This window comes from Balaenoptera ricei, chromosome 19 (genome assembly GCF_028023285.1).
Source record: "Balaenoptera ricei isolate mBalRic1 chromosome 19, mBalRic1.hap2, whole genome shotgun sequence".
NCBI classification, from domain to species: domain Eukaryota; kingdom Metazoa; phylum Chordata; class Mammalia; order Artiodactyla; family Balaenopteridae; genus Balaenoptera; species Balaenoptera ricei.
Window position 1 is genome coordinate 3,118,135 of NC_082657.1, and position 27,982 is coordinate 3,146,116.

Genomic DNA, 27,982 nt, shown 5'->3' on the forward strand with positions numbered 1-27,982 from the left:
AACCTCGGGGAAGGAGGAGCCAGACGGAAGGGGGGCTTCGGAGACAGACTGGAAAAGGCATCAGAGAGAGGGAGACAGGCGCACAGCAGTTTCAGGCTTTATTAACAAACGGGTGTTAAAAACCAGATGGGTCTGTCTGCCCCTCTGGGCTCTCACCTTCCTGGGGGGGGGGCTGGCTGGGAGGGCAGCACTGTGCCCACCACCCCCCTCCCTCCCCTGGGGCTCTCGAGGCAGACGACCCTCCCCTGCAGAGGCGCCCCTCACCCTCTCTCTGCCTCTGCAGCCTCACCCACTTCAAGCACAGCATCAAGCCCCACCCCATTCCCTGGGGGCCTTGTCCCGGTTTGGGGTGCCCCTGCCTAAGTCCTAACCCTGGTCGGGGTGGGGGGCAGGCTTGCTCGGCCTCCTCTCCTCCTGCCCCACGTCTCTCCCAGGCTCGTAGCACAAACGGCACAGGCTTGGCAGACAGACAGACAGACAGACAGACAGACAGATGGGGAGACTTCTCAGTGCAGACAGAATCTGAGGTAGGGGTTAGATGGGCCGACTTCTCTGAGAAGTTCAAACACTACAGACACACGTCAGGCTGTGGTGGGGTCTCTTGCCCTCTGCAGGCCTGTTTCTGGGCCCTGGGTGGGCTGGGGATTCACGGAAGGACGGTGTGAAAGTGTCTGCACACAGTAGGTGCTCACTAAGCGCTGGTTTTCCTCCCTCCAGGGTCTGGCGTCATAGTTCCTTGCTGAACTCCCTCACCAGCGTGTAGCCCATGCAGCCCCAGCTCCCCTCGGCCTGGTAGCCACAGCCCTCCAGCATCCCGGCCACGCCCCACGCTGCCACGGCCACCGGGACCACTAGCCGGGCCCGGGGCTCCCCCATGCCGCCCGCCCAGGCTCGAGCCCGGGATTCGGCAAAGGCCAGCAGCCGCCTGCCCACGCCTCGGCGGCGGTGCCAGCGAGACACAGAGAGGCGGGTGACCCGGGCCCCGTCTCCAGCGCTGGAGCCTGGGGCCAGGGCCAGGACCCCGCACACATCCCCCGAGCCCCGCACTGCCACCCAGGGCCCCCCCAGCCCGCCCGGCGGGGGCAGCGAGCCCCACCGGGCCCGCAGGCCCAGCTTCATGGCCGCCACGGCCAGGAACACGGGCAGGAGGAGGGCCAGGGCGAAAGAGGCCAGGACGAAGCGCAGGCCGCTGCTGGCTGCCGCCAGGAGGAGCAGGGCCGGTGGCCGCGTCAGGGCGTGGAGGGCCACACGGTTCTCCGTGTCCTTCACGCCAGCCTGCGGGCAGGAGGAGCAGTCAGCGTTGGGGGGCTCCCGTGGGCAGCAGGAACGGGGCGGGGAGGAGGCAGGCCCTGCCCGGGAGGGATCCGGGGCCGGGGTTGCCGGAGGAGAAAGGAAGGCAGTGAGCTGAGGCCTGTGGCGGAGGGGCCGGGACCACACGGCTGGCACGTTGGGCTCTGAATGAGTGAGCTGGTGAATTAGGAACTGCGAGGGCTCCCACTTCAGTGGAGAGGCAGGCGCCGGGCACCAGGGAAGGCTGGATGGAGGAGCTGCCCCAAGCAAGAGAGAAAGCTGGAGGGGCGCCTGGGGGGTCCTCGAGTGCCAGGCTGAGGCCCAAGGGCTCTACTTTGAAAAGCAGGAGGCTGGGGCGTAGGGAAGACTGGAAGTGGGCAGGATAGGGAAGGAGTTGGTGTGTGGTCAGCTCCACAGCCCTACAGCGGTGAAAACCCTTTTTGATCCCCAGGGTAGGGAGAAAGAACTAGAGAGAGGAGGGCCCAAGGGCCCTCTTAGGAGCAAAAGACTGCTCGCCGGGGGTCACGGCTGGCTCAGGAAGGTGACTGAAGCCACTCCAAATGCCAGCCCTGCCCCCTCCCAGGCTCCGTGGTGTGTCCCCGCCCCACCCCCAGGTTCATTGGTGCCCCCTCATTCTGTCCCCGCCCCCTCCCAGGCTCACTGGTGTCCCGGCCCCTCCCACTGGTACCCTCCCCCAGACTCACTGGTGTCCCCGCCCCCCCAGGCTCATTGGTATCCCCTCATTCTGTCCCCGCCCCCTCCCAGGCTCACTGGTGTCCCCGTCCCCTCCCAGGTTCACTGGTGTCCCGGCCCCCCCTCACTGGTACCCTCCACCCCACCCTCCCAGGCTCACTGGCGCCCCTGCCCGCTCTCACCTTCAGCATCTCCAGCACTAAAGGTTTCTCATCTTCCCTCATCTCCCGCACCGACAGGTGGCTGGGGGCCATGGCAGCCCCCAGGCTCCCGCGCCCCCAAGGGAGCAGGCGTGCACCTGGCGAAAACAAGCCGGTCAGCGTCAGGAGGGCACCTCTCGTCCCCAAAGCGCCCCAGAGCTGCGGATCAAGCAACAGTATGTCCCAGGTCAGGTCCCAAGAGAGGTCCGAGACAGGACAGTCTTCCCCGTCAACCCATCGACCTTTCTAAAGTCTCTCGGGGTGCCCCCCCGGCCCCCAGTGGTGTCCAGCGATCTACGCCTAAATGCCCGGTGCACGCCAACACCTGCCAACACCGGGCTCCCTTCCAGGTTCCGGGGCGGCCCTGGGGGTGAGCGAAACTACCCCCACAGGCAGGGAATGGACTGCGCTCCCCACCCCCCAGTGCCCAGAGCCTCTCTGCCCCAATCGCCCCCGAACGGCGTCTGTCGCAGGAACAAGGACTTGCAAGCACCTCTGTGGGTCGCTTCGCTTTTGACAAGGTGCGAGGGGAGCAGGGTTGGGAAGGGGGTCGTCGGCGGAAGTGACGTCAGACTCGCGCACTGGGGGGCGGGGCGGTGCCTGCTCTCGGCCTTAGCAACTGTTGCCAAGCTTCTGGCAGGGGGTGGGGGGAGAGTCTGGGCGTGGGCTGGGAATGGACTAGGGCGGGGAGCGGCAACCCTGCAAGGGGAGGAGCAACAGAGAAAGGGGGCCTGTAGGACGCAGGCGGGGGAAGGGGCAGGGGATGGGAGCGGGGGACCCGGCGGGGTGGGGGTGGGGGCGGGGAGCGGTACTTACCGGGCGCGCGCTGAACGCAGGTTTGCTCCCCGAAGTCCCCTGGTTCCTAAGCAACCTGAGCGCAGGGGGTGGGGGCGGGGCGGCGAACTCAGTGGGTCTATTCTCTATGGTTCCAGGGCCTTCGCGGGAGGGGCCGCGTCAGCATCTTGAGCCCACTGGCTCCCAAACTGCCCCACCCCAAGCCAACCCACCCCGGCTCTCAGTGACATTCGGGATGGGCATTCCCACCCACCCATTTTTCCGTGAGAGGAGGGGTGGGGTGACTTACAGAGAACAAGTGGCAGACCAGGATTCTAGATTCCAACGCCTCCCCCATATAGTGACCGTTGCATCCCTTTTTTAAAAAAGGATAAACAGAGCCCACATAGGAGAAGTGGCTGGCCCCAAGACGCAAAGCAAGTCACCTGCGAACCAGGAAGCAAGAGATGAGACTCCAAGTTCCCAAGTGGTGGCTATGGCCATGACAGTGACCTCCCAAACCACAAATAAAACAAAAGCACAGGAGAGGAGATTCTGGTCTTTATTAGCAAGCCCAGCCTGCAGTTCCCCTCCCCCCAGCTCAGCCCAGCCCAGGCGGGCAGTGAGTCGGGGTCTCTGTGTGGGGCAGGAAGGGGAACCAGTGGTTCTACTCAAAACGTGTGCACCAGCTGGACTGCGGGCAGAGTCTGGACGATCTGGATGGAGGGTAGGCCCTGGGGGGTCATGCCCCCAGGTGCAGCTCCCGCAGGAACCACTTGTACCATCTGGGAGGCAGGAGCCGCAGGGACGCCCGCGGGAGCAGAGCCTGGGCCAGGTGGTGGTGGGGCCAGCAGCTGCAGCGCAGCGGCGCCTCCCCCAACGCTGCCACTCTCCAGCAGCTCGGTGGCCGGGGCACTGCGGATAATGAGCAGTTTCTGTCCCGGCGGGCCAGGGGTTGGCGGCTCAGCCAGCCCCGAGGGCAAGGTCTCTACCTCCTGCACACACAGCTGGGTCTGCTCCCCATCAGCCCCGCTCAGCACCAGGACACTCTGCAGCCCCTCCTCCGTCTGCAGCGTCTCAAAGAGCACATCCTGGACCACACCAGTGCTGGCCTCACCGTCACCGGGCTCCCCCGGGCCGGGGTCCGCCAGCAACTCCTCCGCTGCCCCACTCTGAACCACCAGCAGATTAGGCGCCTCAGTGGTGACGGCTCCTCCACTGGAATTGGACAGCTGACCCGTTACAGGCTGCAGCTGGACCGTGGTCACCTCCGGGGCCGGCTGGAGCTGGACCGTGGTCAGTTCCGGGGCTGGCCGAAGGGGTTGGAGCTGGACCCCGCTCACTTCCGGCGGCCCTGCCTCCCCAGCCCCCACATCCTGCAGAACTATGAGGCTCTGCGCTCCCGCGCCGGCCCCGGTGTTGCTCCCTCCCTGCACCCCTAGTGCCCCAGGGCCTGGCAGCCAGACTACTCCAGCCCCCTGCCCAGCTTTCCCCACTGCCCGTGGGCCCTGCCTTGCACCGCTGCCCCCACCACCAGTACTGGAGGAGGGCAGCAAGATGAGCTTGGGGGGGGCGGGGGGCGGCGGGGGTGTGGGGGGCTGGACGCTGCTGGGGATCAGCTGGAGGCCCTGGGCAGTCTGCACCAGGAGAAACGTCTGGGAGTTGGGGGCTGCTGGGCTGGGGGGCGGGGCCTGGGCCGTGACCCCTGCCACCTCTAGGGAGAGCGTGGCTTGGAGGTGGGGGAGGACGTGGACATCTTGGGTGGCGGACGGGGCTGGGGCGGCAGCCAGTGGGGCAGGGGGCTGGGGGCCGGCGCCGGGGGCTGCGGGGCCAGAAGTGGCGTTGGCCGGGGCATGCGTCCTCAGGTGCCGCTGCAGGTAGGCGGCCATGACAAAGCTGCGGCCGCAGATGGGGCAGGCGAAGGGGCGCTCGGCCGAGTGGGTGCGCTGGTGCAGCAGCAGGTTGGACGAGTGCGTGAAGGTCTTGGGGCAGAGCGGGCAGCGGAAGGGCCGCTCGCCCGTGTGCACGCGCTGGTGCTGCCGCAGGTTGGAGGTCTGGGCGAAGCTCTTGCCGCACACGCCGCAGGAGTGGGGCCGCTCGCCCGTGTGCACGTGCCGGTGGCGCCGCAGGCACGACGTGTTGCGGAAGGCTTTGCCGCACTCCCCGCAGGCGTAGGGCCGCTCGCCCGAGTGCAGCCGCAGGTGGTACTGGTAGTGCGACGACCACTTGAAGGTAAGGCCGCACTGGCCACAGGTGAAGGCCCGCAGGCCGGTGTGCACGCGCTGGTGGATGGCCAGCAGCGACGAGCGCTTGAAGGCCTTGCCACACTCGCCGCACTGGTAGGGCCGCTCGCCCGTGTGGTCCCGCAGGTGGTAGCGCAGCCCCGATGAGCCCTTGAAGGCCTTGCCACACTCGCCGCATTTGTAGGGTCGCTCCGCGGAAGCGGGGGCGGGCGCGGGCGCGGGCGGGGCGGGGGCGGGGGCGAGCGGCTCCTGGGGACAGGTGACCTCGGCAGCCTCGGCCTGGGGGGGCGGGCGCCCGGCCGCGGCCTCCTCCACGTGGCACTGCTGGTGCGCCAGGAGGCTGGCCAGCTGCGGGAAGGCGCCGTCACAGCTGCCGCAGCGGAACGCCTGCCCGCCGGCCGCCCCGTGGCTGTGCTGGTGGCGGGAGAGGCCGGCCACTGTCCGGAAGGACTTCCCGCAGGGGAGGCAGGCGAAGCCAGGGGCAGCGGCGGCGGGAGGGGGCTGCGGCAAGGGGGACGGCGGGGACAGGGAGGGCGGCGGGGGAGGGTCGGCCTTCCGCGTCTCCGAGGGCGCGTCCGCGGGCGGGGGCGGCGCCTCCGGCCCGGGGCAAGGCTGGTGCTCCAAGAGCAGCTCCTCGCTGCCGAAGCCTAGCTCGCAGCCGTCGCAGCGGTACACCAGCTCCACCGTGGTCTCGGCCGCGGCCAGAAAGAGCTCGGGCACCACGGGCGGGGGCGCGGGCGGCGGGGGCGCCGGCGGGCTGGGGGGTTGGAGGGGCCGCTGCAGGTAGGCCTCCGAGACCAAGACCTTGCCGCCGGGCTCCCGCGGCGGAGGGGCGGGGGCGGCGCCCGCGGCGGGGGCGGCGGCGCTGCCGTGGGTGCGCTGGTGCAGCAGCAGGTTGGACGAGTGCGTGAAGGTCTTGGGGCAGAGCGGGCAGCGGAAGGGCCGCTCGCCCGTGTGCACGCGCTGGTGCTGCCGCAGGTTGGTGCTCTGCGTGAAGCTCTTGCCGCACACGCCGCAGGTGTAGGGCCGCTCGCCCGTGTGCACGTGCCGGTGGCGCCGCAGGCTGGACGAGTTCTTGAAGGCCTTGGGGCAGTCCGGGCAGGGGTAGGGCCGCTCGCCCGTGTGCTGGCGCAGGTGGTACTGGTAGTGGGACGACCACTTGAAGGCCAGGCCGCACTGGCCGCAGGTGAAGGCCCGCAGGCCGGTGTGCACGCTGCGGTGGATCTGCAACAGCGACGAGCGCTTGAAGGCCTTGGGGCAGTCGGGGCACTGGTAGGGCCGCTCACCCGTGTGGCCCCGCTGGTGGTAAAGCAGGGCCGAGGAGCCCTTGAAGGCCTTGGGGCAGTCGGGGCACTTGTAGGGACGCTCGCCCGTGTGCGTGCGCTGGTGGTGCAGGAGCCGGGACGACCAGCGGAAGGACTTGCCGCACTCCCCACACTCATACTGGGCCGTGGGGGCCGGAGCCGCGGGGCCCGGCTTCTCCCCGGCCCCCTCTGCGGTAGAGGCTGGCGCCATGTCCGTGTGGGAGCCGACCATCACACCTGGGGAGGGATTCCGGGTCAGGCGAGGGCGGGCGCTCCCCCCACCTCCGCCCACACACCGGGTTATCTCAACCCCAAACCCACGGGGTGGCCCTGTGAGAGGCACGGGACACATCCCTTAGGATTACGGCTTCCTGTAGTGCAGGTCAGCTCTGGCTGGAGAGGCTGCCCACGACGGAAGGCTTTGGGTGCTAAAAAGGAAACGTATGGCAAACTGGGAGGAGCTGGTCGCCCCGCCCCCCACCATGCCGGCCATCTCCTCCAGGAGGCTGGACTGCTGGACGTGGCCTTTATGAGGCCAGGTACTGCCTTTCCGGCTATGCTCAGTCCCTCTGAAGACAGGCAGTGTCTTCGAAGAAGGCTGGGGTCTCTAGCACCGCGCTTTGGATCCTCTGGTCCCTCTAAAGACCTCATCCCCATCCTGCCTCAATACCCGCTTCCACTGCCACACCCCAAACCCTTTCACGACAGACAAAGCCTCTGTGAGCATCCACTCTCCACCACCACCCATCCTGCTCCACCTCTCCCTCTTGGGACCCTAACCCAGAATCCCTAGGTTCAGCCATATCTACCACCCATTGATCCTGTGGGCTCCGCATCCTCCGCCCCCTCATCCACACCCTCACTGCCCCCCTTATCCAGCACAGATGCTGCTGGTGACTGGAAAGTGCCTGGCCTCAGCCTCCTTTTGCATTCGTGCCCAAGGATCTCAAAGCTCCCTCCCCAACACCCTGCATTGCTCATGCTGCATTTCTCTGGTCCATTCACCCATCCCACCAGGTGATACTTGCCATGTTTCTTTTCCCCTCAAATCTCTCTCCTATCCCCTCTTGCTCTTAGCAGGTGACCCTGCCATTGATCTTGTCGCTGAGAAAATAAAAGCAACCAGAAGAGAACATTCCCATCTTCCAACAACTACACTGGTGGTTCTCAGTGGGGCAATGGAAGCTCCCTGGACCACCACCACCACCACGCCCTCCACCCCAGCGGACACGTGGCAATGCCTGGAGACTGTTCTGGTTATCTGGCTGTCGACTGGAGGAGCAGGTGCCACTGGCATCTAGTGGGCAGAGGCCAGGGACGCTGCTCGGCGTCCTACGAGGCACAGGACAGCACCACCCCCAGCCCCCAAACAGCAAGGAGCAATCAGTTCAAAACGCCAGTGGTGCTGAGGCTGAGAAACCCTGCACTACCCCTTCCCGCCTGCCTACTTCTGGGCCTAAAGACTCTGACTTCCCACCTACAGCGATTCTCCTCATCTCCTGGACCGTTCCCATCAGTGTACCCACAAGCCAGGTCTCCCATCTTTATAACTTTAAAAAAAAATTTTTTTTGGCTGTGTTGGGTCTTCATTGCTGCGCGCGAGCTTTCTCTAGTTGTGGCAAGCGGGGGCTAACTTCGTTGCGGTGCGCGGGCCTCTCATTGCGGTGCCTTCTCTAGTGGAGCACGGGCTCTAGGCGCGTGGGCTTCAGTAGTTGTGGCACGTGGGCTCAGTAGTTGTGGCTCGCAGGCCCTAGAGCACAGGCTCAGTAGTTGTGGCACCCGGGCTTAGCTGCTGCACGGCATGTGGGATCTTCCTGGACCAGGGCTCGAACCCGTATCCCCTGCATTGGCAGGCGGATTCTTAACCACTGCGCCACCAGGGAAGCCCTCCCATCTTTAAAAAAACAAAAACCCTTCACCCCACTTCCTCCTCCAGCTCTGGCCTCATTTCTGTCTCCTTGCAGCAAAGCAACTTAAAAGTGCCATCAATACATGCTCTTTCCCATCTCAAACCCTGTCAATCAGATCCTCCCCCCGCCCCCTCCACTCATGGCCTCCTAGTTGCTAAATCCAGTGGTCTCTGCTCAGTGGTCAATGGACGCCTTATTCTCCCTCTCCTTAAACCAGTCCCCTTGGCTTCTGGGATACCGCGCTCCTCACCTGCCACCCTTCTCAGTTTCGGGTGCTAGTCCTACTTGTGAATGCAGGAGAGTCCAGGGTTCTATCAAGCCTCCTATTCTGTATCCACACTCTCCCTGGAAGCCCTCACCCACTCCTGGGACTTCACAATCTATAAACTGGACAATTCCAAAATTGATCTCCACTTGCCACCTGTCCTTTGAAACCTACACCCCTGGTGGACTATGCCATTCGGATGCCTAATAAGACACCTCAACCTTAACATGCCCAAAGCCTAACTCCAGTTTTTCCTCCTGCTCTCTCCCCTCTCTGGCCCCCGCAAATATCTCTTTCACTCCCAGTCTGGTCCATCTCCAAAAACACCTTTATTCTTGCTCAGGCCCAAAGTCCCAGGGCATCCTCACCTCCTCTTTCTCCCTCACTCTCTATGACCAGTCCGTCAGCCGACTCCCCTAGTCCAGCAGGAGCATCCTTGGAATCTGGCCACTTCCCACCAAGTCCCCCATTACCACCTTTTTCTAGGGCACCAACATCTCCCTCCTGGGCAACTGCAACAGCCTTCTGACAGCTCTCCTAGTTTCCACCCTTACTCTTCCTACCCCCAGTCTGTTCCCAACACAGAGGCTGAATGGAAACTGCCAACACAGACCATTTCATTCCTCTCTGCTAAAGCCTTCCACTGCTCCCATTTGAGAGCAGAAAACTAATCCCTTACAAGAACCTACAGACTTCCCACGGCCTATGGCTTCCTTTCCTCCCTGACCGTCCTGCTAGCCTCTCCAACCCTCAGAGCACTCTGGTCACAGGGCCGGGTCAGGCATGCCCACTCCCACCTGGGGCCCCACACAGGCCCCTGCCTTGTACCCCCTTCCCTCCAATATCCAGTAAGCTCCCTCCCTCACCTCCAAGTCTTTGCTGAAATGTCATCTTGGGGAATTATTCCCTGACCACCCTACCTAACTCTGCAACCCCTCCCAGCATGCCGCATTCTCTTTCCCTGACTTATTTTTTTTCTCCATAGGGCTTATCACCTTCTAACCTACTTTATAATCAGAGTTTCCCAGCATCAGCACTGTTGAGATTGGAGCCGGACAGGGGGCTGTTTCCTGCATTGCAAGTTGGTTAGCAGTATCCCCGGCCTCGGTCCACTAGATGCTAGTGGCATCTTGTTCACTGTTGCATCCCAGCGCCTAGAATAATATCTGGCACAGAGTGAGTACTCAGTGAACATATCTTGAATGAAAGAAAGCTGGGCATCCCTTTGCACAAGCCATATAGATTCCCTTTAAAAAGATGAGCGTCCCCTTTAAAATGTAAGCAAGTCCTTTTAAGAGGTTATCCCAGGAAGCTGCACGTGTCTTTCAGAAGGCCGGCATGCCTTAAACAGGAGACATCCGTGCTCTGGAAGAGCCGGGACCCATCTTATCTGGTAAAGAGCATCCTCTTCAAAAGGCCGGGCCACACCCTTCCATCAGGCCCGACTTCCCCTTTAAGAGGATCCTGCTCCTGCACAACCATCTCCACCCTTTCTCAGCTAAACTAGGGACTGCTTTGAAGCCACTAGGATTCAGAAGCTTTTCTTTCAGTATCTGGGACACTGTCACCGGCCTTTAAAGAGACAATTTATTCTCTTAAATTAAAGCGGGAAGCTCTTTATAAACTGCACAACCTGCCCCCGCCCCTTTAAAAAGCAGCCCCTTGCCCTTTAAGGGGGCGGAGCCGGACCGGCGGACAAAAGTCGGAGGTGAAGTAGCACCCTTCCCTTTAAGGCATCCCTTCCGGTTTCACGTTCGCCGTTTCCCCAACGTCTCCGCCCTCCGGTCCCTCCCCCACCCCCGCCCCTCCGGTCTCTCACCTGCGGCCCCGACCGGGGAATGAGCTGGGGAGACCCAGGGCCTTCCCGCGGGGGTCGATGGGAAGGCGGGGCCCCTGCAGCGGCGGTGCAGGAGTGGGGGCCGGGGAGGGGGCGGGGGCACGCTCCCTCCCAACGGCCCCCGGCGCGAGGCACCCAACCTTTATCGGCGGCCTCTCGCGCACACAAACCCCGACGTCGCCGTCCGTGCGTCAGGACGCCACGTGCGCAGAGGCCCCGCCTCCGTACCCCCCATTGGCCGCCGGCCGTGTCGGCCCTTCCTGGCGCAGGCGGCGCGAGGCATCTTGGGAGTTGTAGTACTCTCGGGACCCCGACCACTCGGTCCTTGCAGCGGTCGCGGGGGTCGGCCCAAGGCCGGGGAAAGCTGGGTCGGGACGCAGGGTCGCACGTTCCCCTTTGTTAGCATCGACTCCCTCTCGTCTGTGATAGAATCCTCCCCCGCAGCGCGGTTCCCGAGCAGGCGTCGCCCACCAGGGATGTGGTCACTCCTGGCCTGGCCCCACGCCCAGGCCTCGGGGCTCCCAATTTTTACCCCGTTGGGAAAACTGAAGCCCGCAGTGCTTCCTGCCCCCAAAAGGTCCCTCGTGCTTGCGGTTCCCGGGAGTCTGTTGCAGTCTCGCTAGTGCGGCTGTTGGGGAACCTGGGCCCTGCTATGCAGGGGGCTGCCCAGGGCACCAGGGACCCCTGCCTCCTTCGCAGCCTGGGGGCTTAGGGGAAAACGGGCTGTCCTGAATCCCCTCTCCCTCCTTCCCATGTTCAGCTCTCACCAGCCTCGGCCTCTAAGTCAAACTGACTTTTCTGCGGGTCATCCAACTAGTTTCTCAACCATGGCACTGGTGACATTTGGGCCGGCCTTTCTTTACTGTGGGGGCTGTCTTGTGCCTTGTAGGGTGGCTAGCAGCATAGTGGCCTAACCCTAACCCACTAGAGGCCAACAGCCCTCCTCGCCACCCCGCTCCCCTCCACCACACGTTATGACAGCCGTCTCCAGACCTGGCTGCAGTTCCCCTGGTTGAGAACCACTGTTCCAAGGCAATCCTCCTCAGCCTGACGGCTACCCTTACCGCGTCCCTTCTCAACTACCAGAAAGCCCCTGTGCTAGGTGGGGTCCCATTACATGCTCAGCGGCACTCATCTCTGTTCCAGGACAGACGGATGGGGTCTGACTTTGCCACCCAGGTGTCCCCAACAACCAATAAGGGGCTTAATCAGAAGCAGACGGCACTCTGTTGAATGAGTGAATTTTTACAGCCTCCCATACAGTTTCCCAAGGCCCCCAGGCAGGCTGGGACTCAGGCGTGATCTGAGCTGTTGGACCTGTCCCTGCCCAGCAGGGTCTTTATGAAATCTCCAGTGAATTCATGCATATAAAACCCTTGGCTTCCAGTTCAGCCCAAACGTTCCTCTCACTTCAGCTTTCACCTCCCCTGCCAGAAACGAAGCTGCCAGAGGCACTGGGGTGGGGGGGTGGGGGGGGGGGGCGGGGAGGGACACCTGAGGAGAGTTCTGAGCTGTTAAGGAGTAAAGAGGGGAAAGCTAGGAAGAGGAGAGACCTGCAGGCCCTGCCCCCTGCGGTCTGTATCCAAGGCTCCTCAACACATCAGGCTCTGGCCTCTAACGGAGGCTTGGGGATGGAGGGAGGATCCCCTATGAGCAACTGGCTCCCACTCTCGGGGCCCGGGGCCTCTTTGGGGAGGAAAAAAAAAAAAAAGTTGTGCAGATTTGACAGGCTCATTTTCAAGACAGCAGTAACAGCCCTGTGGGGTGAGGGATGGGACGCTAACACCGTGTCTGGCTCTCCAGGGACACGGATGGGAAGAGGAGTTGTCCCCCCATCCATCCCTGAGCTGGACCCCTCATGGAGCCTCGTATGCGGAGTCCTCTGCAGCTGACACAGATACCATAGGAAGTTATCAGAGGCACCCAGTCCAGATTCTGTAGTGTCCAGACCCTCAGTCCTTACCCAGGACCCTCCCCAGATCTTGCCCTAGCAGCTGGGACATAGCAATGGGGGCTTGGGAGGGGGCAACAAAAGTTCGGTCCCAGTGAGTTTACAAAATCTACAGGGGGTGAAGGGTGGCAATAAACAAGACATAATAAATAACACATATCCCATGCTATGTGCTGCTAAGCGTCTCAGAGAAAAAATACAGTAGGAGAGATGGGCGTGGGGGCATGTCCAGGGCTGGGGCAGTGGGTGAAGGCTTGATGTGGGACTAAGCAAACATCTGGACATACGCCTGTCCAGTCCCCAGGCATCCTTTTTTTTTTTTTTTTTGGCCGCGCCACGCAGCACACAGGATCTCAGTTCCCTGATCGGGGATCAAACACCAGGGATTGAACCCACGCCCCCAGCAGTGGAAGCGCAGAGTCTTAACCACTGGACTGGCAGGGAAGTCCCCCCAGGCATTCTTATTTCCAGCCAACAACACCCCGTCCCAGGTACTTTTCGCAGCTGAACCCCTCCCACTAGATCAGGCATCCCATCCAGCCCCAGTCCCCCTGAGCCCCCTGCCTTGCCAGCCAGGTGAACCATTCTTCCCATGGGGTACAGGGATGGGAGTGGGGACTGCAGTCTTTGAAGGTGGCCAAGACTACCTACCCAACACTTCCCTGGGCCCAAGGTTGTCACTCACGTCCCACAAGCCCTGTGTGCACGTGAGGGTGTCTGCATTTACCCCCATCCCAGCCAAAAGGATTGGCAAGGTCTGCACCCCCATCCCAAGGAAGTAGTCGAAGGAGAGGAGAAACCCTGGTAGGAACTGGGGAGCGTGGCCCTTCCCTCTTCCCCACTCTCCCTCACCCATCCCTACCAGCCACACTCCAGGGAGTGGGGGACGTGTGCCAGGCTTCTCACTCAGGCAGTCCAGCTCCAACGTGGCTCATCCAGGACCAGAGTCTGGGCCCTGCCCACTTTGATTACAGAGCATGGAGGGGGCTCAGGTCCCACTCACCGTGCCCCCACCAGTGCTCCTGGACCCCAGACACCTGAGCCCTTCGGCCAGCCTCCCTTCCCTCTGGAAGTGTGGGGTGTCCTCCTGCTGTGTGGACATTCGATTCTGGTTTTGGCCACTCAGTCCAACACCTTGGTGACAGCACAGCCTGCGCTCACTGGAGAAGAGAGAATTAGGGTTGGGGACACCTCTCCCTGGAGCAGCCCTCACCCAACCCCCCAGAGGAGGTGTCTGGGGGCAAAGACAGGACTCCCAAGGCCACAGACTAAAAATAAAATATCCTACAGACATAGAGAACAAACGTATGGATACCAAGGGGGAAAGTGGGGTGTGGTGGTGGGATGAACTGGGAGATTGGGGCTGACATATACAAACTACTATGTATAAAATAGATAACTAATGAGAACCTACTGTAGAGCACAGGGAACTCTACTCAGTGCTCTGTGGTCACCTAAACGGGAAGGAAATCCAGAAAAGAGGGGATATATGTATACTTATGGCTGATACACTTTGCGGTACAGCAGCAACTGACACAGCAGTGTAAAGCAACTATACTCCAATAAAAAAATAAATAAAAACTAAAATAAAATATCCTTTTTCACATAAGTGGAGTAAAAAGAGCAGAGATACACTTTAAGTGGGGGGGGAGGGTAGGGGGCAGGCAAGAGAAGTCCCCAAGTCACAGCTGTCAGCTGTCCCAGGAAGAAGGAACCAAGGGGCCAGCCTGTGCCTCCCACAGACTGAGAATGCTCCTTTCCAGCACCTCTGGGGGCTCTCATGGGGCGCCCCAGCCTGCCCTGCCCTGCCAGGCCTCTCCACATGGAAGGGGCATCATCCCCAGTTCACTGGGGTTGGCGGGGCAGTAAATAAAGGCTCTCTGAAGGTTCTTGGCCAGGCACAGAGCTGGAAGTGATTCCTGCAACCAGGAAGGGACTTAACTGGGAGTGTCTCCAGCCCCAGGGTCCAGCTCCATCCAAGGCCTATCTAGCGGGTCTCACATGCGTGTCAGAAGCCCATGGAGGCCGCCCAGGGCATGGGAGCCAGAGGAGACCCCTCACCCAGCCTGGTGGGAAACTAGGGCAGACTCCCTGGAGGAGGACAGTTCACAGGGTCCCACCTGTGTGGGGAAAACAGACCCCTCTGTTTGTTTTTTGTTTTTTTGGCTGCGTGGCAGGCGGGATCTTAATTCCCCAACCAGGAATGGAACCCAGGCCCTCAGCAGTGAAAGCGTGGAGTCCTAACCACTGGACCACCAGGGACTTTCCTAGATTTCTTTATATATGTAATATATATAATCTCTCTAGATAGATAGATAAATAGATAGATAGATAGATAGAGATAGAGCCTATTGGTTCTGTTTCTCTGGAGAACCCTGACTAATACAAGAAGATTTTCCTGGGTGGGCCTGATCTACTCAGGCGAGATCTTTAAAATTGGGTCTAGAGGTCAGAGCAGTGGAATATCAGTGATTCTCCTGCTGGCCTTGAAGACAGCAGCCTCCAAGGGTTCTACAGATGCAAGGAAACGAATTCTGCCATGCGAGCTTGGAAGAGGACCCCAACCTCAGCCTGCACCTTGATTGCAGCCTTGTGAAACGCTGAGCTAAGGACCTAGCTCAACTGTGGTGCCTGGACTCCTGACCCACGGGGACTGTGAGAAAATTAATGCATGTTGTTTTACACCACTGTGTTTGTGGTAACTTGTTATGCAGCACAGATAACTAATACACTTCTTGTGTTGGTTTGCTCGGGCTGCCATAACAAAGTGCCACAGGCTGGGTGGCTTAAACAACAGAAAGTTATTTTCTCACTATTCTGGAGGCTGGAAGTCCAAGATCAAGGTGTCAGCAGGGTTGGTTTCTCCTGATGCCTCTCTCCTTGGCTTGCAGACGGCCACCTTCTCCCTGTGTCCTCACATGGTCTCCCCTCTGCACCTGTGTCCAAATTTCCTCTTCTTGTAGGGACACTAGTCATATAGGAGTAGGGCCCACTCTACTGACCTCATTTTAATTTAATTACCTCTTTAAAGACCTTATCTGTGAATACAGTCACATTCTGAGGTATGGTGGTTAGGACTTCAACACATGAGTTTGGGAAGACACGATTCAGCCCATTGCTCTTCTCAGAAGAAAAGATGTAAAACAAATACGACAGTGTTGGCCCCTCTGAGTTACGGGCTGGGGACACCAGGAACCTGCCACCTGTACATTTTTACAATAAATTTTAAGGGGAACAAAGTCCCTCTTGGACTGGGTGAAGAGAGGCAGCATAGGAGCTGGGTGGAGGCAAGGAGGGACAAGCCTTGTTTGGGCTCCCAGCCTGGCCCTGTCACCTCAGTTTCCCCCTCCCCACACTGGAGAGGGATGTAGGGGCAGGGTCAGCGAGGCCTGCAAAGGAGGTTTGGGGCAGGGCCCTGAGCTCCGGGAACTACCTGTGTCCCAAACCCTCCATGGCTCCCCGTCATTCTTGCCCTCATAACCCAACTCCTGCCTAGCCTACAAAGCCCCGCGGGTCTGGCCCCCATCCACTTCTCTGACTTCACCTCCTCCCATCACTCTACCTCTCTCACTCCCTTCAAGCTTGCTCCTGCCTCAGGGCCTTTGCACCTGCTGTGCCCTCTGCCTGGGAAGCTCCTGGTTGCTACCTCTTCCATTAAGGTTGCAAGACAATTATAACCTTCTCAGAGAGGGCCTCTCCAACTGAAGCAGCACCCCTGCCCCGTCCGGCCTCCAACTTACTGTCCAGTCTCAGCATCCTCACAGCACATCTGGAACCATAATTTCTTGTTTACAGACGTCTCCCTCCCAGGCTCCTACAGGGACAGACGGTGCTTGTCTCGCTCACCACTGCATCCGCAGCTTCTGCACACAGTAGGTGCTCCATAAATGCTTTTTTAAAAAAAATTTATTCATTTGGCTGCGCTGGGCCTTAGTTGCGGCACGCAGGATCTTCCTTGAGCGAGCGGGATCTTTCGTTGCGGCATGTAGGATCTCTTTTTTTTTTTTAAGTTGCGGCATGCGGCATCTTTTAGTTGCGGCACGCGGGCTCTAAGTTGCAGCATGCGGGATCTAGTTCCTTGACCAGGGATCTAACCCTGACCCCCTGCATGGGGAGCTCAGAGTTTTAACCGCTGGACCACCAGGGAAGTCCCCATAAATGTTTGTTGAATGATTACATGCGCCCCACCCACCCCCAATTCCAAGGCCTGGGATAGGAGAAAGGAGCCTGTGAATAACTTCTCATACCTGCAAGTGCAGGTCCTCAACAAACATCAGATGAAGCCAGCTCCCAGCTGTGAGCGACTCTTATCAAGATCGAAAACAGGGGGAGAAAGGCCACACCTTGAGGACACTCCAGCGGGGAGTCCCAGCGCCAGCCTGGGACGTTGGCGCCCCCTGGTGGAACATCCCCAGGCCAGACCCTGCCGGCCGGCCGGTGGCCTCCGGTGTATTCCAGGCTGGTCTGGCGGTGGGACAGAGCTGGCCAGCAGATGTTGCCCTTGGCTCCTGATGCCTTGGATTTGAGCCCACTCCTGGAGCTGGGTTAGCAAAGGTCATGCCCCAGCCATGCAGGGGTGGCCCCTTGCCTGTCCTGGGGCCTGAGCTCTGACCTCCAATCCTCCAGAGACCTGGGGGTCTACTCCCCTCCTAGCCCCTTTCCAAGGGACCCTGGGCCCTCCCCTCTGGGCCTGAGAGCAACAGGACAGGAAACCTTCCATGCCAACCCACAACACCACCCGTGTGTCCAGGACACACACACACACACACACACACACACACACACACACACAGAGTCTGCCCAGACCAAGACAGAGAGGCAGTCAAAGTCTGAGAGACACTCGAGAGGTGGTGAAAGGGACAGACACGGTGAGAGAAGCCAGAAGCACACGAGTGGTGGCAGGCGTCCTCAGAGACACAGTGGAGAGGAGAGGGCTGCAGACAACCCAGCGAGGGGCAGGAGAGCCAGGGGGCGGAGCAGGAGAGAGCAAGGGGGTGGAGAGACAACACCAGAGCTGGTGAGAGTCCCAGACAGACGGGGAGTCACAGGGGCTGGGGGCGGAGCGCTGGGGGCCCATCATGTCCCCACACCTGTGTCCACGCTGCCCTGTCCTCGGCTGTGGTGAGGCACACGGGTGGCACTTGGCGTCTGGCCCACCCGCCGCTACTGGCCTCACTGACTGCAGCTCACAGTACACTCCCAAGGGACTGGGCCTCTGGCAACCTCTGCCAGGTGGTCCCCACCCTGAGCCCCGCACCTGGCTGGGCCTCTGCCACTGCCACTGCCCACCGGGATGCCACCGCTGTGCCGACGCTGCCTGTGGCATCGCTGGATGGTGAGCGGGCCTGGGAAGCAAAGGCCTGGCCTCGGGCCTGTGCTATCTCAAGTTCAGACCCCAGCCGTGCCACTTACTCGCTGTGCGAGCTTGGAGCATTTCCCCTCTGTGCTACCTTCTTATCCCAGTTTTACCAGTGAGGTAATGGAAGCTGGAATCAGGACACAGGATCTCCCAAGTGGTGGCACTGCGTTTTGTTTTGTTTTGTTTTTTAATTATTCCCTAACATTACACTATATTACATTTGGTAGCTCTCATTTCAAAAGGACTCCTTGGGACTTCCCTGGTGCAAGTGGCTAAGTCTCTGCGCTCCCAATGAAGGGTGCCCGGGTTTGATCCCTGGTCAAGGACCTAGATCCCGCATGCCGCAACTAAGACCTGGTGCAGCCAAATAAATAAACAAATATTATATATATATATATATATATAAACAAAAGGACTCCTATGTTGGGAATTCCCTGGTGGTCCAGTGGTTAGGACTCCACGCTTTCACTGCTGAGGGTGCAGGTTCAATCCCTGGTCAGGGAATTAAGATCCCACAAGCCGCCTGGCCGGGGGTGGGAGGAAGGAGTCCTATGTATATTCTCTTCTTGAGCCAGAGTCTTTTATAATTTGCTGCTGATAATTTTATCAAGGTATCATTTGGGGGACAAAAAGGATATTTATAGGGCCTTCCCTGGTGGCGCAGTGGTTAAGAATCCACCTGCCAATGCAGGGGACACAGGTTCGAGCCCTGGTCCGGGAAGATCCCACATGCCGCAGAGCAACTAAGCCCGTGAGCCACAACTACTGAGCCTGTGCTCTAGAGCCTGCGAGCCACAACTACTGAAGCCCGTGCACCTACAGCCCGAGCTCCACAACAGGAGAAGCCACCACAATGAGAAGCCCACGCACCGCGACGAAGAGTAGCTCCCGCAACTAGAGGAAGCCCGCACACAGCAACGAAGACCCAATGCAGCCATAAATAAATAAATAAATTTTTTAAAAAAGGATATTTATAATAGATCTTAGAAATAATATACTTTAGTATTTAACAACTATGAGAGCTTTTAGAAAGTTCTTAGTTTCCCTCCTAAGGGTTTTTTTTTTCCCCATGTGGGTTAAATCCCCCAGCTCAGCTGCCTGTGACTTTGGGTGACTGTGTGCCCGGACCTCAGTTTCTCCTTCGGGAAATAGGGACACTAATGCCTTCCCGTGAGTGCCCAGGGGTGGGGGGCCTCACCGAGGTGCAGCGTGTCAGGCACTGGGGAGCCCCGGGGGAAGCCCTCGCTGTTCTGTGTCTCTCTCCCTGCCTGCGCGCTGGGGGCGCCGGGGGCAGCCCCAGGCTCAGCCTCAGGGGCTGCAACCACTGGCCCAGTTAACGTGGCCTTGAGGGGAGCCCGGGAGGAGCCACCACTGGGGCCAAGCCTCTCCCTCTGTGCCCCGCCTCAAAGACGCCGACGTCCTAACCTGCAGAACCTCCAACTGTGTGACTTACGGCGAAAGGGACTTTGTAGGTGTGGTGGAGTTAAGGATCTTGAGAGGGGGAGATGATCCTGGATTTCGCAGTGAGTCCTTATAAGAGGGAGACAGGAGGGTCGGGGTCAGAAGGCGATGGGGCAACAGAGGAGAGGGCAGAGCGATGCACTTTGAAGACGGAGGAAGGGGCCACAACGCAGGGAATTTGGGAGACCTCTAGAAGCCAGAAAAGGCATGGGAACAGATTCCCTCTAGAGCTTCCAGAAGCAACACCTTGACTTTAGCCCGTGGGACCCATCTTGGACTTCTGACCCCCAGAACTGCGAGATAATCCCTGTGCGTGGTTTTTGGGTTTTTTAAAAATAAATTTATTTATTTATTTATTTTTGGTCGCACTGGGTCTTTGTTGCCATGCGTGGGTTTTCTCTAGTTGCGGCGAGCAGGGGCTACACTTCATTGCGGTACGCGGGCTTCTCATTGCGGTGGCTTCTCTTGTTGCGGAGCATGGGCTCTAGGCGCACAGGCTTCAGTATTTGTGGCTCATGGGCTCTAGAGCGCAGGCTCAGTAGTTGTGGCGCACGGGCTTAGTGGCTCCGCGGCCTGTGGGATCTTCCCAGACCGAACCCGTTTCCCCTGCACTGGCAGGTAGATTCTTAACCACTGTGCCACCAGGGAAGCCCCTGTGCATGGTTTTAAGCCACTAGGTTTGCGATAATGTGTTAGGGCATCCGCAGGACGCTCATATACCTCCCGACACAAACCCCCAATGCAGTCTTCTCAGAGCAAACACTGAGACGCCCCCTCCCGCACCGGCCGAGACCAGGTTCTCCCACTCTGGCCAACACCCTCCCAGAGGCAAGAGGACCCCACTCCCAGCCCCAGGAGCCAGCCCCTCCTCCCTGCCACGTCCCAGCCCCCCGGAAACACCAGGGCCCCCCAGTCCCCCAGTGAAATGCCTTGGGGGGAACCATGCCCATGTTTTCTCTTCCCCTCCTGCCACAGCTTGGCTGTCACCCATGTCACCCACCTGAGCAGCGAGGCCCATACCACAGGTGTCCCCCCTCCCCTCTCCCCTGCTCACTCAGAAGCTCGGGTATGAAATGAAACGCAGGATTGGGGGTCAACCCTCCCCCCGAAGCCAGCCCCTCCTGCAGGCTGGAAGACCTTGGGCACCGGCAAGCTGCTCTCTGAGGCTGTTTCCCCGCGGCGCCGGGCCTGGGGCAGAGGGAGGCAAGGAGGCACGGGCAAGTGGGTCTGGAGGTGGGTGGGTGGATGTGGGATGTCTGCCCACAGCGGGGGGCTCCCGGCATGCCCCCGGGGGGCCACCTCCCCTCCTTCCCAGCCCGCACCCAAGCCTCCCACCGCCCCTCCGCTAGCCTGCAATCATTGCTCCTCCACGCTAATCGCTGCACTTGACTCGGCTCCTGGCCTCGCTTCCTTAATGAGGGCTTTGTCCCCTTAATTGGCCATCTCCAGGAGCTTTTCTCTGGCCCCCCACCTACACTGCACTGTCCCAGATCGCAGGTCCAACTATGTGCTCATTGGGCCCTTGGGGGGCACACAAAAAGACCCCTCCCCTCCCTGCCCCCTTGCCTTCCTATATCAGACCCCCACCTACAGGTGCCTCAAACCTCAGGGATGAGGCGAGGGCACAGGAGGAAGGCCCTGTTCTAATTGCCCAGGCCCTGCCTCTGCCAGCCCGGGGAGGGCCCTTCCCTGCACAGCCCACCCACCCTCCCAAAGCCCATCTCTCTTCCTGTCCCCCCACCCCCAGCCCTGAACCCCCAGCCCTGGCTGCTCCTTGCCCCTCACAGATTTGGGGGGCTGCTTTATGATCAGCATTGTGGGGAGCTACTCCACATCACCCTGGCCATGCACCCCGGGGCTCCGGCAGCCCCTGGAATCTCCGAGCCCGGCCCCCGGGAGCTGTGTGCCTTCGTGACTGGGGCAGCCGCCTATGTGCTGCGCACCCTGAACCCCCGGCAGCCCCGGCCCCCCAAAAGGAGGCCCAACCACAGGAGGTTCCTGCACAACCAGATCTGCAGGTGAGGGGGGCGGGGTGGGAGGGGAGCCCTTGGTGTTGGGGAGACCAGGCCCAGACCGAACAGACAGAAGTGGACCCCGGAGCTGGATGCAATCAACACCAGTATGCATTTACTGAGTGCCGACTGTGCGCCAGGCCCCAGAGACCCATCAGTACAAAGCAGACAAAATTCTCTGTCTTCATGGAGCTCGTGTTCCAGTGGGCAGGCAGCTGATAAGGGACAGCCAAAATAAAGAGACGAATGATACGGTATGATGCGACAAAGCGGAGGAGCCTTGAAGACACGGTGCTGAGTGAAAGCAGCCAGACGCAAAAGGCAACCTATTGTATCATTCCATTTCTGTGAAACATCCAGAACGGGCAAATACACAGAGCCAGAAAGCAGATTAGTGGGTGCCAGGGGCGGGTGGGGGGTGACGGGAAGAGACTGCTAATAGGTACCGGGTTTCCTTCCAGGGTGATGAAAAGTTCTGGAACTAATTAGAGGTGGTGGTTGCACGACATCATGAATGTACTGAATGCCAGTGAATTGCACACTTTAAAATGGTTCATTTTAAGTGATATGAATTTTACCTCGATTTTTACAAACAATATGGTGTGTTCGAAGGTGATAAGTGCTGCGGAGGGCATGCTGGGGGAGGGTTGGTATTTTCGGTAAGGTGTCAGGGAAGGCCTCACTGAGGAGGTGACATTTGAGCAGAGACCTGAGAGAGGTGAGGGAAGGAGCCCTGTGGATGTCTGAGGGAGAGCATCCCAGGAAGGGGACAGCACGTGCAAAGACCCTGAGGCAGGAACATCCCTGGTGTGTTCGAGGGCAAGTAAGAAGGCTGGGGTGGCTGGAACAGAGTGAAAGGGAAAGGGAATTAGGTTCAAAAGAAACAGGGGCCTGATCGTGGAGACCTCATGGGCCTCTGGAGGGACTTGGGCTCTGGGCTGGGATGTGGTACAATCTGAAAGGATCCCTCTGACTGTTGAGCGGAGATCAGATTGTGTAGGAGGCTACTGCAGTGATCCAGGCGAGGGATGATGGTGGTTCAGATGATGGGTGGGGGACTGGGGTGTGGAGATGGGGTCCGACTCTGGGGCTTTTTGAAGGTAGCGCCTTTCTAACCCACACACCACACTTGGCCCCTCTCCCATGGCTCCCCATCGCCCTCAGGACAAAGGCTCTGCCCTATTAGCCCCTGTTCCCCTTGCCAGCCTCAGCTCCCCATCTAGCACTTCACCATTCAGCCTCTGGGCCTTTGCATATGCTCTTCCCTTTGTGGTACAATGCCTTTCCCTGTCTCCAGGAATGTGGATGGAGACTTCTGTTCCTTCAGGTCTCTGCTCAGCCTGTCCCCCCTCTCACACCCACCCAGCACCATCCCACCTTGCCCTGTGCTCTCCCCTCACCCTCTGACAGTAACCATTTTTTGAGGTTGCTGTGTGCCAGGTACAGTGTACTAAGGCCTTGCCATACACTACGTCACTTAATGCTCCCAACAAACTCACACTGTAGGTTCTGTCTTTCCCCTATATTACAGACAAGGAAGCTCAGAGAGGTCCAATGACTTGTCCAAGGCTACACAGCTAGACAGTTGATACAACCCTAGGCAGTCTGAATCCAGAGCCCAAGCTCTGGACCACTTTATAGTCCTGCCTGGATATAGCATCTCAGGGACTTGATGATGACGGTGATGATGGTGATGATGATGAGGATGATGGTGATGGTGATGGTGACAGTGATGGTGATGATGATAGTAAGGATGATGATGGTAATGATGACAGTGATGGTGATGGTGATGAGGATGATGGTGATGGTGATCATGATGATGGTGAGGGTGATGATGGTAGTAAGGATGATAACGGTGATGATGATAGTGATGGTGATGGTGATGGTGATGAGGATGATGGTGATGGTGATGGTGAGGATGACGATGCTCATGATGATAGTGATGGTGATGGTCATGATGATGATAAGGATGATGGTGATAGTGGTGATGGTGATGATGATGGTGAGGATGATGGTGATGATGGTGATGGTGATGATGGTAGTAAGGATGATAACGGTGATGATGATAGTGATGGTGATGGTGATGGTGATGAGGATGATGGTGATGGTGATGGTGATGGTGAGGATGACGATGGTCATGATGATAGTGATGGTGATGGTCATGATGATGATAAGGATGATGGTGATAGTGGTGATGGTGATGATGATGGTGAGGATGATGGTGATGATGGTGATGGTGATGATGATGGTGAGGATGATGGTGATGGTGAGGATGATGGTGATGGCGATGATGGTCGCTAAAATTTATCTGATACTTAATATGTGCCGAGCACTGTTCTAAGTACTTCAGTTTTAACTCCCAGTACTCAATTACAGTGAGTATGAACTCATTACTCCCTGACAGTAACCCCAGGAGGTAGGTGCTCTTATAATCCTCCTTTTTCAGATGAGGAAACTGAGGCACAGAGAGGTAAAGTGACTTGCCAAAGGACCTGCTTTTCTGTAAGTAGGTGGCTCCTCCCAGCCAGCCCAGGACCTTGCCTCAGGAGGTCGTGGAACCAAATTTGAGTAGATGGGAGCCCGGTCCAGCCTAGCCACTGCGCCCACACTGCAAGCCGCCTTCCACCAGGATGCCCAGCTGTGGCCGCACCCAGAATGCTCACCCCGCACACACACGTACACCACTGAAGAGGAAAACACTCACGTCCCCAAACAGGGTCCAGCCCTGTGTTCCAGAGCTGGCCTCCTAACTCCTCTTCAGCCTCCTCATCAACTGCTCAAGGACCCCTCCCTATCTTCAGCCCTCGCCCCAATCTGGACCCTGTGATAATGCCAGCCTCTGGCCTCCCAGGCTCCCTGTCTGTCCTCCCTGCTCCTCAGGGCCAGCTTCTCTGCGAGAGCATCCCAAACCTCCCCACCCCATGCCCGGTTCTGCCACATGCTCCCCAGAGACACAGGCTGCCCACCAGTGGCCTCGAGGGCAGCCCAGGTAGCTCTGAAGCACATTCCCCTCAGCACTCAAGCTCAGCCTAGGAAGATCCAGGTCAGAGACAAGCTCTCCTCAGCACCTTCCCACCCACGCCCTCCTCCTCCCTCCAGGTCCGCTCAGGCCCTGCTCGCTCAGGAACCCCCTCCCACCCACGCTATGAAATTTTAACTTTTTGTGAACATTTTTCAAACCCACAGAAAAGTCAAGACAGTTGTCTGAGGCAGCAGTTCTAAAAAGGTGGTCCCCAGACCAGCAGTACCAGCACCTCAGCATCGCTTGGGAACGTGTTAGCAATGCAAATTCTCGGACCCCCCCCACAGAAACTCAGGGGCCCAGGAACTAGCATTCCCACAAGCCCTCCAGGTGTCCTTCCTGTTGTGCACTGAAGTTTAAGAGCCACTGACCTATTGATCCCTCATGTAACATCACTTAGATTTTACTGTCCATAACATCTTAACCTATTTCCTTCATCTATATGTTTTTAAATAGTTTAAAAGTAAATCACAAATGTCACGACTCTTCAGCCCTAAACACCATTTATCCTTACTTTGTTCAGGTCAGGGACCATACATGGCATGTAGTTGTCATGAATCTTAAATCAGTCCCCCGCCCCCACCCTCGCACCCTCTCTGTCATTTAACCTGACCTCCCATTACTGAAAACTTTCCCTGGGGCACTCAGAGCATAACTATTCTCCTTGGCATCAAAGACAGTGTCACAGTGGCAGTTCTCACTAAATATGGTAAAATATATATAACACTGGGCTTCCCTGGTGACGCAGTGGTTAAGAATCCGCCTGCCAAGGCGGGGGACACGGGTTCGAGCCCTGGTCCGGGAAGATCCCACATGCCGCGGAGCAACTAAGCCCGTGTGCCACAACTACTGAGCCTGTGCTCTAGAGCCCGCGAGCCACAACTACTGAGCCCATGCGCCACAACTACTGAAGCCCGCGCGCCTATATCTCGTGCTCTGCAACAAGAGAAGCCACCACAATGAGAAGCACGTGCACCGCAAGGAAGAATAGCCCCCGCTCGCCGCAACTGGAGAAAGCCCGTGTGCAGCAACGAAGACCCAATGCAGCCAAAAATAAATAAATTAAATTAATTAATTCAATATATATATATATATGTAACATAAAATTCATCATTTTGAACATTTTAAAGTGTACAATTCAGAGGCATTTTATATATTCATAATGTTTTGCAACCATCACCTCCACCTAGTTCTGGAACATTTTCATCAACCCCAAAGGAGAATCGGTACCCATTAGTATTCCCTCCCCATCCTCCCCTCCCCACCAGCACCTGGTAACCACCAATCTGCTCTATGTTTCCAGGGATTTGCCTATTCTGGACATTTCACATAAACAGAGTCATACAATATCAGATACATTTTTAAATAAACCTTTTCCTGGAAGTTTAACATAGTACAAAAAAATGCACACATCATCCGTGTGGAGCTTAATGAATTTTCCCAAAGGGGCCCCACTAACGTAACCAACACTCAGATCCAGGAACAGGGCATTCCTTGTCCCAGAGACCCTGGTAGTACCTCCTTCCCATGAGCCACACATCCTGATTTCTCTCACTGTCGATTGAGTTAGCCTGTTTTTGAACTTTATTTAAATGGCGTCACGTATCCACTTATTCTAAGTCTCACCGCTTTTGTTCAACATTATGTTTTGGCATTAACCTGCTAGAACTTCCAAAATCAAACACTACAGACTGGTGCAACAGAAATGTATTGATACTTTCTCATGATTTTGGAGGCTGAAGTCCGAGATCAAGGTGTCGGCAGGGAGAGGCCTCTCTCCTTGGCTTCACACGTGGTCATCCCTCTGTGTGTCCTAATCTCCTCTCGCTGGATTAGGGACCACACTGATGATGTCATTTTAATGTAATCACCTCTCTAAAGACCCTGTCTCCAAATACAGTCACATTCTGAGGTCCTGGGGGTTAAAACTTCAACATATGAATTTTAGGGGGACACAGTTCAGCCCCTAACAGTTTGTGAGATCCGTCTGCATTGTTACTGAGGGGTTAGGAATACTGGGGGGAGACCCGTGCAATGGCTATTACCGTCATCCAGGTGGGGGAAGCTGGGGACTCCAACCAGGGGTTAGTGGAGATACTGAGAGGGTTGGTGGAGATGCAGATTCATAACTATTTAGGCAGTAGAATGCACAGGGCATCATGTTATAGTCACATTGCCAGCCCACAGTGAGCCTTTGTGTGAAAACTTTTTTAAAGGCACCCCTTCCTTAAGACATTTTTTACTTTTACATGTTGGAATATAGTCATATTAAATCTAAATGTCAAAAATGTGCGTAGTGGGCTTCCCTGGTGGCGCAGTGGTTGAGAATCTGCCTGCCGGTGCAGGGGACACGGGTTCGAGCCCTGGTCTGGGAAGATCCCACATGCCACGGAGCAGCTGCGCCCGTGAGCCACAATTACTGAGCCTGCGCGTCTGGATCCTGTGCTCCGCAACAAGAGAGGCCGCGATAGTGAGAGGCCCGCGCACCGCGATGAAGAGTGGCCCCCGCTTGCCACAACTAGAGAAAGCCCTTGCACAGAAACGAAGACCCAACACAGCCATAAAAAAATAAAAATAAAAAAAAAATGTGCGTAGTGTTGGACGAGATGTGCTATCTTGTGCAGTGCACAAACCCCACAGCTGTTCAGAGCTTCCCTATGAATGGGGTTAAAAAGATTACATTGTCAGACTCATGAAAGTGGACCCGGGGCAGAGACACTAGCACAGAGAAGAAAAATGTGGAGGGAGAGAAGGGACAAATCACTCCTGGGATGGCAGATGGGAGGGGAATCCTTCGTGGTCACCCAGCTAATGCCTGGCTCTCTCTGCAGGCAGTTTGCCAAGATCAAAGCTGCCACCCAGCGCCTGGCCATATCCATCCTGTCCCAGGAGGCACCTCCCCAGAGACCGCCACCCCAAAGGCCACCTCCACCACCTCCAGCCCCCTTCCTGGGGATGGCCTGTGCTGTGGCTCCCACTGAGGCACCCCATGCCGGCCCCAGCCTGAGTCTCGCTGCCCTGGACGCCTCCACCCACGACCTCTCTGAGGACATTGTGGTCCCCCCAGAGTGTCCCTCAGTGCCATCTGACCTGTCCCATTGTGTGCTGGGCCAGGCGGACCTGAGGCAGGACCCACACTTCTACGACCCCCTGCTCCCTACCCTGCATGCCCTGGGGGGGAGGGAAAGAGCTCTCAGCTCCTGAGGGGGGTTGGATGGGCAGGTGAGAGGTGTCTTGTGCCTGCCATTCTCATAGGATCCCTGAAGGCTGGGGGACCCGCTCCCCATGACACCCAATCACAACCCAGCCCAGGCTCCCAGACAAACCAAACTGCCCCTCCCTCCGTGACAGCTCTTCAGCCACCGCCCCCCCAGGAGCCCCCTGTCCCATCCACTACCCTCCTGGCAGCCTCTGGGAATATGAACCAAGCCCAGACTCCCACCTCTGACCACGGCCTCATGGGTCTTCTCCCAGGTCCAGTTCCCCCACCACAGCCCCTTTGGGGGGGTTCACGCTCTCCCTCCCCCACCTCCTCCCTTCTTTCTTCCCAGCCCCACCTCCTTGGCAACTGTCCCTTCAGCTCCCTCTTACCCTGGTTCACCTCTGCCTAGTGTCTGGTGTCATCTTACTATTCCCAAAGATTTGCTGAGTGCCTACTATG

The 27,982-nt window shown here is 58.2% G+C and overlaps 3 protein-coding genes across 11 annotated transcripts; 1 reads left to right on the forward strand and 2 right to left on the reverse strand.

Moving 5' to 3' along the window:
* Positions 1-81: 81 nt before the first annotated feature.
* NAT14 (N-acetyltransferase 14 (putative)) lies at positions 82-3,054 on the reverse strand. Of its 5 annotated transcripts, none has more exons than XM_059905793.1 (3): positions 3,000-3,054; positions 2,166-2,281; positions 82-1,275 (listed from the first exon to the last, which is right to left on the reverse strand). In XM_059905793.1, exons 2-3 carry the CDS (start codon positions 2,235-2,237, stop codon positions 727-729), a joined length of 621 nt encoding a protein of 206 aa, XP_059761776.1. In that variant the 5' UTR covers positions 2,238-2,281; positions 3,000-3,054; the 3' UTR covers positions 82-726. The 5 variants fall into 5 exon arrangements, with proteins under 5 accessions (XP_059761776.1, XP_059761775.1, XP_059761779.1 ...); XM_059905792.1 differs by lacking the exon at positions 3,000-3,054 and adding an exon at positions 2,677-2,782; XM_059905796.1 differs by lacking the exon at positions 3,000-3,054 and adding an exon at positions 2,677-2,746 and having other exon boundaries at positions 2,166-2,342.
* On the reverse strand, positions 3,053-10,690 carry ZNF628 (zinc finger protein 628). 5 transcript variants are annotated; one of them, XM_059905659.1, is made up of 4 exons: positions 10,499-10,690; positions 4,075-6,741; positions 3,268-3,333; positions 3,053-3,118 (listed from the first exon to the last, which is right to left on the reverse strand). In XM_059905659.1, the coding sequence occupies exons 2-3, from the start codon at positions 6,734-6,736 to the stop codon at positions 3,293-3,295; spliced, it is 2,703 nt and encodes a 900-aa protein (XP_059761642.1). In that variant the 5' UTR covers positions 6,737-6,741; positions 10,499-10,690; the 3' UTR covers positions 3,053-3,118; positions 3,268-3,292. The 5 variants fall into 5 exon arrangements, with proteins under 5 accessions (XP_059761642.1, XP_059761641.1, XP_059761639.1 ...); XM_059905658.1 differs by lacking the exon at positions 3,053-3,118 and having other exon boundaries at positions 3,315-3,403; XM_059905656.1 differs by lacking the exons at positions 3,053-3,118; positions 3,268-3,333 and adding an exon at positions 7,533-7,608 and having other exon boundaries at positions 3,502-6,741; positions 10,499-10,687.
* Positions 10,691-21,132: 10,442 nt separating this feature from the next.
* Positions 21,133-27,525, forward strand: C19H19orf85 (chromosome 19 C19orf85 homolog). Its single transcript, XM_059905392.1, has 2 exons — positions 21,133-21,305; positions 27,153-27,525. Exons 1-2 carry the CDS (start codon positions 21,133-21,135, stop codon positions 27,523-27,525), a joined length of 546 nt encoding a protein of 181 aa, XP_059761375.1.
* The last annotated feature ends 457 nt before the right edge of the window (positions 27,526-27,982 follow it).